This window comes from Mugil cephalus, chromosome 8 (assembly GCF_022458985.1).
Source record: "Mugil cephalus isolate CIBA_MC_2020 chromosome 8, CIBA_Mcephalus_1.1, whole genome shotgun sequence".
NCBI classification, from domain to species: Eukaryota; Metazoa; Chordata; class Actinopteri; order Mugiliformes; family Mugilidae; genus Mugil; species Mugil cephalus.
In genome coordinates this window covers 3,305,569-3,315,811 of record NC_061777.1, presented here as the reverse complement: position 1 = coordinate 3,315,811, position 10,243 = coordinate 3,305,569, and the positions used below count along the sequence as shown (strand labels likewise).

The 10,243-nt window shown below is 39.1% G+C and overlaps 1 protein-coding gene across 1 annotated transcript; it reads left to right on the top strand.

Annotated features, from left to right (window-relative positions):
• The first annotated feature begins 215 nt into the window (after positions 1-215).
• Positions 216-9,543, top strand: nipsnap1 (nipsnap homolog 1 (C. elegans)). Its single transcript, XM_047592630.1, has 10 exons — positions 216-461; positions 1,879-2,006; positions 3,293-3,338; positions 3,774-3,868; positions 4,101-4,171; positions 4,329-4,469; positions 6,293-6,324; positions 6,426-6,520; positions 8,220-8,303; positions 8,878-9,543. The coding sequence occupies exons 1-10, from the start codon at positions 397-399 to the stop codon at positions 8,940-8,942; spliced, it is 822 nt and encodes a 273-aa protein (XP_047448586.1). The 5' UTR covers positions 216-396; the 3' UTR covers positions 8,943-9,543.
• The last annotated feature ends 700 nt before the right edge of the window (positions 9,544-10,243 follow it).

Here is a 10,243-nt window from a genome sequence, read left to right as displayed (position 1 = left end):
GGGGACGTCTAGTTGAGATGGCTGATCAATAAGAAGGTTTATTAAAGGTATAGTCATAAAAACAGTTTTAATTATTAACTCATAGCATTGTTAGTGTATAGTAAAAAAGAAAAAGAAAAAAAAGTCATCCAACTGTTCGCTAATGTGTTTTAAAATGTGCCCCCAATCGATGACAGGCGGAATCGACTAATCAGGTCTGATCGGCATTGATTACCGCGCACTGCGCACTGCGTGGCCCGGTCAATCAGACTTGTTTTTAAATCTCCGGCGGATTAGTCTTTATGTCTATCTAACTCCAAGCCTGATTAACGCAGCACACACCACAGGCGGGAAGGTAAACATTAACCAGACGAGCACGTTTACGTGTCAAAGAAAGTTTTAAGTTTGCGCAGGAACATGGCGGCGGCTGGATGGACTAAAGGACTGTACAGGTCCTCTGTCAGTCTGCAACAAGCCACCAGGTAAAACAAGCTTTTCCATATTATTACTTTTTTTATTATTACATTTTTTCCATGGCTAATCGTTGATTACTCATTGAGAGTCAATATGTTTTTTTATTTTACCCTCAAACTAAAACATAAGGCAGCAGACTCAATTCATTTCTTATTATTTCATCAGTCACTGCGTTTTATTTTTTGTAAAACATATACCCTTTTTTAGGTAAATTGCAATTGCATGTGCTTCAGTTCATAATATGATCTCACTTATTCATTTTTGTGGCATTATGAACTACAAAAACTAGACTTTTCCTGTTACTTGTTCTAATCATTGGCAGGAACGTCGACCTTTGCCCTGTTAAGATACTATAAAGCAACTACCACTATCTGCCTCTGCTGCAGAATGTATTTCTAATCACTGACTTGTCATAATATTATAAACAAACTTTTAAATGTTTTTTTTTTGGCCATTTCTGTGCTTAATTTTTAAAGAGGGTGCCGTGGGAAATTCATTTTTAATTATAAGGAACAATTAAAGCCACTGGCCCATGAGGTTATTAAAGGAGTTGTTTCACTGACCTTGAAAGTTATTTATTTATTTATTTATTGCAGAATAACAAAATAAAGCCTCAGAAAGTGAATTAACAGATGGCTTTGTTAATAAATGTAAGGAACGCATGCACACTGCAGCTGCCTAATCCGTTCGTGGGGACATGAAATAAAATGCAGAAGCTTAAAGTGACATTGAAAAAAGAAAAAGGTTTAAAAATAAAAAAAATTATATATATATAATTTAGCTACTGAAGTCCTTCAGTTTTATGTCAGAGTAATGACTGTGAAGCTGTTTTAAGTCTATTGTTAGTGATGCTTCATTCATATTCTTTAAAAGATATATGTAAATGATATAAACACTATTTTATTTTGATTGATTTCTTTATTTTTTTTTTGGTGACAGTTGGGATTCCCCTCGTCTGCTTAAAAGCTGCTATTATCTTCATTGCTGGTTTATCTTATGCACGACTGCCTCCTTAAAATGACAGTGGAGCCTTATTTCTCCGCTGTTTGACTATGAGAGGCAGATACCGACGTTCAAACACCGACCGAGCCTCTTAGATTAAAACGCTTCTTACTGATATTCTCCTTTTATTCACTCAAGAGTGGGTGAGAAGAAGTTTTTTTTGTTGTTTTTTTTTGCAGTGAGGGAACAAGCTGCAGTGTTCAACCCACTCACTTATACACTATGCATACTTTTCATATCAAAGGATATTAGCCTGGGCTGTCTTTTAGCCTGTATGGCATACGCATCATCTCCAGGATCCTTTTAAAGTTTGCCTTTTTGGTTCGTTTCTTTTTTTTTTTCTTTTTAACCTAGACAACTTCAGCGGTTTATCTTTCTGCTTTTAGCCTTTGAGGAACTTTCTCTCATCTCGTTTCTGTGTAGGAGGTTTTCAGATAGCGGCGACAAAGGCTGGTTCCGGTCCCTGTTCGCGCACAAACTCGACGCCAGGAAAGATGCTCACTCCAACCTGCTGTCAAAGAAAGAGACCAGCAACCTGTACAAGATTCAGTGTAAGGCTGGCAGCCTTTTTTCATTTATTTATTTTATTTTATTATATTATACTTGCATACTGTACAAGCAGAGGGTTATTTTGAGTGCAGTTGCAAGGCTAGAGATAAGTAAATGTGATCCACTTACATCCTATTATAATGAAAAGGATTCTGTTTTGCGTCTCAACACTCTGGCATCTATTTGTCTCTGCAGAAAACGGCTCAATAAATCACCGTAAATTGAATTCAGTCCACGCTGGCCTTAGTGACCTCAGAGAACACACACACGCACGCACGCACACACGCACGCACACACACACACACACACACACACACACAGGACTCAGCTCAGAGTTATTTGTCAATATACATGCACAACATACAAACCAGCTCTTCCCATGTTTTTCAGGCGAAGGACCCAAACTGATGAGAGATTAAGTAGGGACCACCTACCTACTACATGTGTTCTATATTAATGTAGTGCTACTCATAAATATACATTATTAGTCGAATTTTTCATTCAATATTAAGCCATTCAGATAATACACAGGTTCAAATATTCATTTATTTAAATAAAACAAAGCGATCGATTTTGGCGTCAGTAGTTACTGATGGGAGCTAGCTGCTCTGTTAGCTTCTCTTCTGCTAATATTGCAGCGTGCTTCTGGATTTCACCTGGGAAGACACCTAATTGGCTCTCGGCCAATTGCTGGGAACCTGACAGAGTCGGTGTGTAAAATGCAGCCTCGTGATTGTCTCAGCAGTGATAGGGGCGGAGCCTACTGTGTACAGGAGGCTCAGATTGACAGGTCTAGTGTGGCGCTCGGTGTGAAACTGTATCCTTCTGCCTCCATTTATTTGTGGGGGGAAATTAAAAATCTTTATATAAAGTGTCTAATCAACCAAAGACTCCGCGACCTCGATGCAGTACATCCGCGGATCCCCTAGGGGTCACGGACCCCCTGTTGAAGTAAAGTTTTGTAACGTTTTCCAACAATTTATGTAGTTTTTCTTTTAAGTCTGTCGGGACGACTGCATCCGTGGCTTGAAGAGAAACCTATCACTCTCCCCGGGCTTTGATCTTCTTACGTGGTGTACATCACAGCGTGTAGGGATTTCAATTTGAACACTCTATCAGCCGCAGCCTATAACCTACTGCGGACCAAATCAGTTTTGTATATAAAGTCTTTGCTGAATTGAGGTGTGAAATTACTTTGTTGAAGAATTTGATTGTTGCTTGTATTTTATTTTATTTTTTCCAAAAAGTCAGATTCTTCTTTCTTTCTTTCTTTTTTTTTATTTTAAAGTTCACAACGTCAAACCAGAGTGCCTGGAAGCTTACAACAGTCTAGAGTGAGTGTCTTCGCCGCCTGAAATCCTCCCCTGCATTAAGTCAATCTATGTTTCCGCTCCTTTGTTTAATCTTTCACTTTTAAAAACCTGATAAGTGTCTTTCCATACACTGCTGGACAGATAAAGATAGACAGACTTTGAGCCGAGGAGCAGGTAATTAGATTTCCTCCATGATACGAGGTTTGTGTTTCCACCGTAATGGTATTCTTCCAGGAGATTAATTGAGCATACAACTGAGGTAACGGCAATAACCTGTTGTTAGGATGAGACCAAATTGAATGGATTTTTATAATGGACGTTTATTTAGATTTTTATGCTCCTTGAGTGCCCTCTGGTTGGCTGTTGCGGTGAAGTAATATGAAGTTATATCACCGCTGGTACACAACTTCACGGAATCTTTTCCCTGATATTATTTCATTTTTCTGCCCGCGTAAGAGCTGAAGTGCAAAGCAGGCTCCACCGGGACCAGGACTATCCATGTGAGGTGGTGGGCAGCTGGAATACCTGGTATGGAGATCAGGATCAAGCTGGTAAGCAGCGCGGTAGAACATGATGGAAATGTGTGCAGACGCATTTTTGCCTCATAAACACATGAGCTGAGTGGCTGCAGGTTATATTTCTACATATGAGGAGTGTATAATGTTTAGAAAAAGGAACATTCATTGACAACAAGAAGAATATTTCCCGGTGAGACCGTGTCTCGTGAGCGACGTCGTTTCTGGTGCAGTGCTACAGTGACACCTGCTGGTGTTTGTCTTGCAGTGCATCTGTGGCGTTACAGAGGAGGTTATCCAGCTTTGACTGACTGCCTGCAGAAGCTGAAGAGCAACTCGGTAATTCTACGATTTCTGTTCCTATATTTCATTATGGTTAAAACTGTGACGCTTGGTTCTTTAAATGGAGAGGAATAAATACAACCTCGGTGGCTAAAATGTGCTTTTAATACATGTGAACATCTGCTTGTCTGAGAAAGTGTGATTCCTTTTTTAGGAGTATGTGGAGTTTCGAAAAGAGAGAGCAAAGATGTTGATCTCAAGGAGGAACCAGCTTCTTCTGGAGTTCAGCTTCTGGAATGAACCCCAACCAAGACCAGGACCAAACATCTACGAGATGCGCACCTATCACCTGAAGGTAGACTACACGGCTACTACACAGCAAGATTTACACGTGTTTGCACATCCGTCACGACCAGGCGCAACATTATGACCAGCTATTATAAGACAGGAAACCTCTTTTCTCATTATTGTAATGTCCTAAAAAAGTATGATATTCTTAGGCTGGACAGATATCAGATCTTTATGGATGTTTGTCTCATGTTCAAAGTTTTAAATGCTCAGAGTAAAAACATTGAAGGACGAAGAATTAGAGCTCTTACTAGAGGTGACTGTAACGTACTGAGGCGTAGGACTCCCAAATGTCCTTATCTGTAAGAGGAACAAGTTACCACCACACATCAGAAACTACTTTGTTTTCTAAAAAAATATCAAACATAAATCAGACACGTACTCACATAGTCTAGATAGTTTTCTTAATCTGATTCATACTCTTTGGTTTTTGGTCCATTAATGTTTTTTTTATATATGTATAATTGTGGGTCAGATGTTTTGTCATATTGTCTGTTTCTAGCTTGTCTGTGTGTGTCTGCTTCTGTAATTGTCTGTTGTGTGATTGTTGTTTTAAATCTTTTCTGTCTGTGTTGTGTAGCTGCCTTGGGACTATGGCTGAAATTTAGAATTTGTGCTGAGTCCGGTGTATTAACACTGATGACTAACACATCAATGTTGATTAATGTGCATTATCCCAATTCAATAAACTACTACTACTACTCATGATTGTGACTCATCAGAGACTGGACATGGATGTTTGTTTGTTTTTTCAGTTTTTCCTACACTGTTTTTGTGTGTGTTTATGTCCGTGTCAGGCTGCTGTTAAATGATGTCTAATGTTTTTATGTCTAAATAACATCCATGAATGAATGAATGAATGTCAGGTCCAAACAGTTTCACAGCAGAACACACACGATGGTTTAAATGTTATTTACGTCTCCTGTCGGTGGTCATAATGATGTGGCTGATTGTGGTGGTGTACATGGCGGCTTCCATGGCAACAGCACATTCAGCACAGAGTCTTTATAACATTGTGGTGGTGGGTTTATAGAATCCTCCTTTACTTTTACAGAGACTCAGTCGCTGTAATACGTCAGATTAATTCCATGTCACTTTGGTCGTATAACTGTAATTTCTGGTCATATCGTCACATAATCATTAATACAAATTCACAGATTTGTGTTCACATTTTTTTTTTTTTAAGCCGCCCATTGAACACAACTCCTTAGATCAGATTCGCTGCACTACATTTATAGTTAACCGGACACTTCAGTGCACTTTAGTCCCTGTTGTGTTTGGAATAACTGGGCTATTTTTGGCCCCTCTACTATGTTATAATCACTTATTTATATCCGACTCTCTGGGTTGAGGTGTTATTTGCTCTCAAAAGGACTTAAAATACAGCCAATCAAATATTCTTGCCCGTGAGCTCACATCCCAAACAGAGCTCCCTGATCAGCCACAACATTATGACCACCGGCAGGAGAAGTAAATAATACTGACCATCTTGTGACAGCTCAGTGTTCTGCTGGGAAACTTTTGGACCTGGCATTCATTCATGTGGATGTTAGACCTGTAGCACCCACCTACACCAGACCGGGGACCCCCAACTCCATAGCAATGATTGCAGCAGGAACAACTAAAACAAAACCAAAGAAAACATGAAGAACAGCACAACCTATAGGATCCAAAGATACACAACTGTTGGATTGGAAGGAAGGTGGTCATAATGTTATGCCTGATTACTATAAACACGCTGTAAATAATATAAATGGTGCTTTTACTGTTTAGGTTTAAATGAATTGCCTGTGTGTAGTTATGACTCCACCTGTGTCACATGTGTTTCAGCCAGGAACCATGATCGAGTGGGGGAACCACTGGTGAGACGAGCTTCCTCTGCTTCCTCAAACGCAGATCACATCAGTTTGCTGAACCTTTGCGCACCAGTGATGATGATGTTATGTTCCATCTCTTGAAACAGGGCGAGGGCCATCACACACAGACAGGAGAACAACGAGGCAGTGGGCGGCTTCTTCTCACAGATCGGTGACCTGTATGTCGTTCATCACTTGTGGGGTGAGTAAATGAACACACAGTGGCGTGGGCGGGAGGAAGCTTCACCACGAGTGTGTTTGCACGTTGTGGACGTTGCACCTCTCGAGCCAGGAGAGATCCTCAGGTTTAGGAGATGGAACGTGATCAGTGTGATCGGATTTCGTGCAGCTGGCTTGATCCGAGCGCAGATAACATCTTCCACTGAGTTTGCGGCTGCAGTGAAATCATCAGCACGTGGCAGTGGGACCTTCCACTGCCTGACAGACAAACAGGAACCGTGTTACCGCCATGTTTGAAGGGATACGCAGCTCCTTTTTTCTGCACACTTTGCTTCTTCCATCATTTTGATGGAGGTTGATTTTTGTTTCATCAACTAATAGATGTTTGTAATGCATCACCGATGCTGGTAATGCATTACTCTAATCTGACCACTTTTTTCTAGTAACGAATAATCTAACGCGTTACTATTTCCAAACCAGTGATCAGATTAAAGTTACTTGTCCAAGTTACCGTGCGTTGCTATTTTTCCCAGTTTATATTTTGACGTCATGTATGCAACAAGTCACGTTTTCAGCATGAGGACAACTCACATCTAAGACACAAACGTAGACAACAATGGAGGGAAGAGAGAGATGTGCATTTGCCACATACTTTGCCATTTTCTGTTTTTTTTGTGCGCTTTCTTTTTAGAATTTTTAGAATCTTTTTAGAAACCAATTTCTGATATTTGTAAAAAAGAAAAAAAAAGTTTGATAGATATGAGCTCTTGTGACCCCCATTATTTTTTAACTTCTTTAATTCTCTCTTAAGCCAGACTGACCTCCTCATCAAGATTTTTTCTGTTTTGTGGCGGTAAGGTGGTCTTAACCCTTGTCAGGCTTCCAGTTACTTTCAGAAGTATTTTCTTTTCTGTATCGATGGAAACTCATCTGTTACCACAATCACAATCTCTACAGAGTGACAAGGACAAAAACACTGCTCTCTCTCCAAAAACAGCATTTCTGCCCGTCTGCAGTTTGATCGACTTCATCTACCAGAACACTATCGGGACAATGTTTAGTAGAGAGATGAAAATAGAGTAGGACAGTTTGGTTTAAATGAGAGGCATCATGTTTGGAGATGAACCATCGCTGCATTCCAGCATCAGAACCTCATGGGGGCGCTATCACTGATGGACCAATGAATTCTGGATTCTACCGATGAACTCTAAAAGATAACGAGCCCCAAGAACACAAGTTCTACAGAAGAAATGTTAAAGAAGAACAAGATGAATGTTTAGGAACGTTCAAGTCCAATAGAAAAAATCCAATAGAAATGTTGAGGGAGGACCTGAAGCATCGGTTCATGAGAGGAAACCAACAACATCTCAGAACTGAAGTGCTTCTGTTCTGAGGAATCAGGGATCAGATTCCTCCTGTAGACACTGATCAGCAGTTACCAGAAACATTTAGTCACAAGGAGCTCACAGCAGATACTGGAAATGAGGCTTCACTGATTAAATAAATGTAGAAAAGTAGAATATTTCATTTGATTGGGTTCTATTCGTTCACTTCGTCTTAAGTGAAAATCCACCAAAGTTTTGAGTCATTTTTATGCATAAATGTAGAAAATTCTGATGGATGCAAAAAAAAACTTTCTAGCAGCACTGTGAATGTAAATTCATCCACCTACAATGTGATTCACTGTATGTGAGTGCTGGCTGTTGTTTTTGTTTTTGTAGCTTATAAAAACTTCGAGTCCCGAGAGGAGACAAGAAACTCAGCCTGGCTCAAGGATGGATGGGACGTGAATGTGTATTATACAGGTAACGATATAATATAATATAATATAATATAATATAATATAATCATTTCTTGTTTGCATCTATTTCGACCAATGGAAAATGGAATTTCTTTGTTTATTTGGGGAGGCCCACAAATGAAACAACTAAAATGTGCTTCTGAAATGTGCATGGCAAGAGTGAAAGGCAATGACAGGTGTGTTTAAATATAAGATTTATTTTCCTGTCATTCTTTGTGAAGCATATTAAGCAATTTATGAGACGACAGGGACAGATCAGCTCAGGTCTCATTCACATATTGTAGGGAACAGAACCTGCAGGTGGAACCGACAAAAAAAACAAAACATGTTGAGCAGTTTTGTGACGGCAGGTAAATAAATGATATTTGAGAAGAGCAGTGTTGCCTTTTAAAAAGTGAAGTAAAGTTTAAAAAAACGTAATCTTAATGTAAATGGATTTTTACAGTAAATGTATTTATTATAAGTTATAAAATAAAACCTACACGATCACCATCGTGGGCTGTGGTTATAACTTGATAATTTTACTGTTAATTGTATATGTAAGAGTATGTGACATGTTTCTTTTCGTCTGTTCCCAGTTCCTTTGATCAGAAGTATGGAGTCTAGGATAATGATTCCCACCAAAACTTCACCGTTACAGTGAGAACGTGACTGAACTGCGAACGGCTCATTGTCCTCAACTCCCTGATCTGTTTGGTATGACCGACTGCAGCTGTTTTTAATCTGCCACGTGATCTGTGTCACTTAAAGTATCAGTAACAGTCATCGATGCAGTGTTCACAAGCATTTATTAACGGAGCCTTGAACAAAAAAAAAATCTCCAGAGGTTTAGGTCAAGTACGTGGGGACGAAGAATGAGAACGTGACCCAATGTGTTGTAGATTGATTGAAAAGAGTGAGGTGTGGTGCATTACCTGCATTTTATTTTTATCTGGAATTACTGTAATAGACTTTATTTTTCTTTCCCACAGTGAAAGAATTAGACTCCGCCCAGATTTTTATGATTGCACTTTTATGACCACATATGACTTATAAATCACAAATGAGATCTCTCCAAAGATTCACTACAGCGTCGGTGATTAAAAATAAAAGCCTACCTCATTCTTAGATCATAGAAATATCTAGACATTTCGCTGATTTAAAATTCACAGTTAGATGCATGTGAAGTGCCTAGCAGGAGAAAAATTGTAACTTCTGGTATGAAGTGGTCAGTATTTTCAAAATAAAAGTTGACTAACACAAGAGTTTGGCTATTGTAATATTTAAGAAGTTTTTTGTCAATGTCTGGTAAAAAAAGAAAGCAACAAATGACACAGAATATGAGTAACTGTATATATATATATCCATGAATGTTTCAAATAAGTGATTTATAGCTGCAACAGTTTGTATTTGTCCTACACTTTCACCTAAGTACTAAAAACATATGAAACAAGTTTCTCTGAGAAGGTTTACACAAGTTCTTGGAATAAAGCTGAGCTCAGAGTCTCCAGTCCAACTACTTACATAGCAGACAATATTTTCTTTACGCAGCTGATGACAATGTTGTGTTGCAAGAGGAAAGGGTGTTTCCCAGAGGTTAGCCGCTGGTTTTGTGTTCTTGGAAATTACTATTCAGCAAACACTTAGAATACTATCCTGTGCAAAAATTCCTCATGTAACCACCTCAAACTGAACAAACTGTCCTGAAGAATTTTCCATTTGGGTTAGGAGGGTTGGTGTGAACCTTTAATTATGTGATAAATAAGAACATATTCTCTCAGTTTTGAGTCATTAGAATTTTGTCTTTATGTGGCACAAACAAAACATAACATGACCGGGGTTTGGGAGGAACCAGAATGTGGTGGTGACGAAGCAATAAGTAGTTCAAACAAGTGTTTGCAAAGGCGAACTCATCAGAAATATGCTCTCTGTCTGAGTAATCTTCTTTTAGTGAAGAAAATAATT

Bases quoted from the DNA above. Each gene is read 5' to 3' on its own strand.
- nipsnap1 (XM_047592630.1), top strand. From the start codon at position 397: ATGGCGGCGGCTGGATGGACTAAAGGACTGTACAGGTCCTCTGTCAGT. The intron at 2,007-3,292 runs GTAAGGCTGGCA...TTTATTTTAAAG, and splicing joins CAACCTGTACAAGATTCAGT to TTCACAACGTCAAACCAGAG. The intron at 3,869-4,100 runs GTAAGCAGCGCG...TTTGTCTTGCAG, and splicing joins TGGAGATCAGGATCAAGCTG to TGCATCTGTGGCGTTACAGA.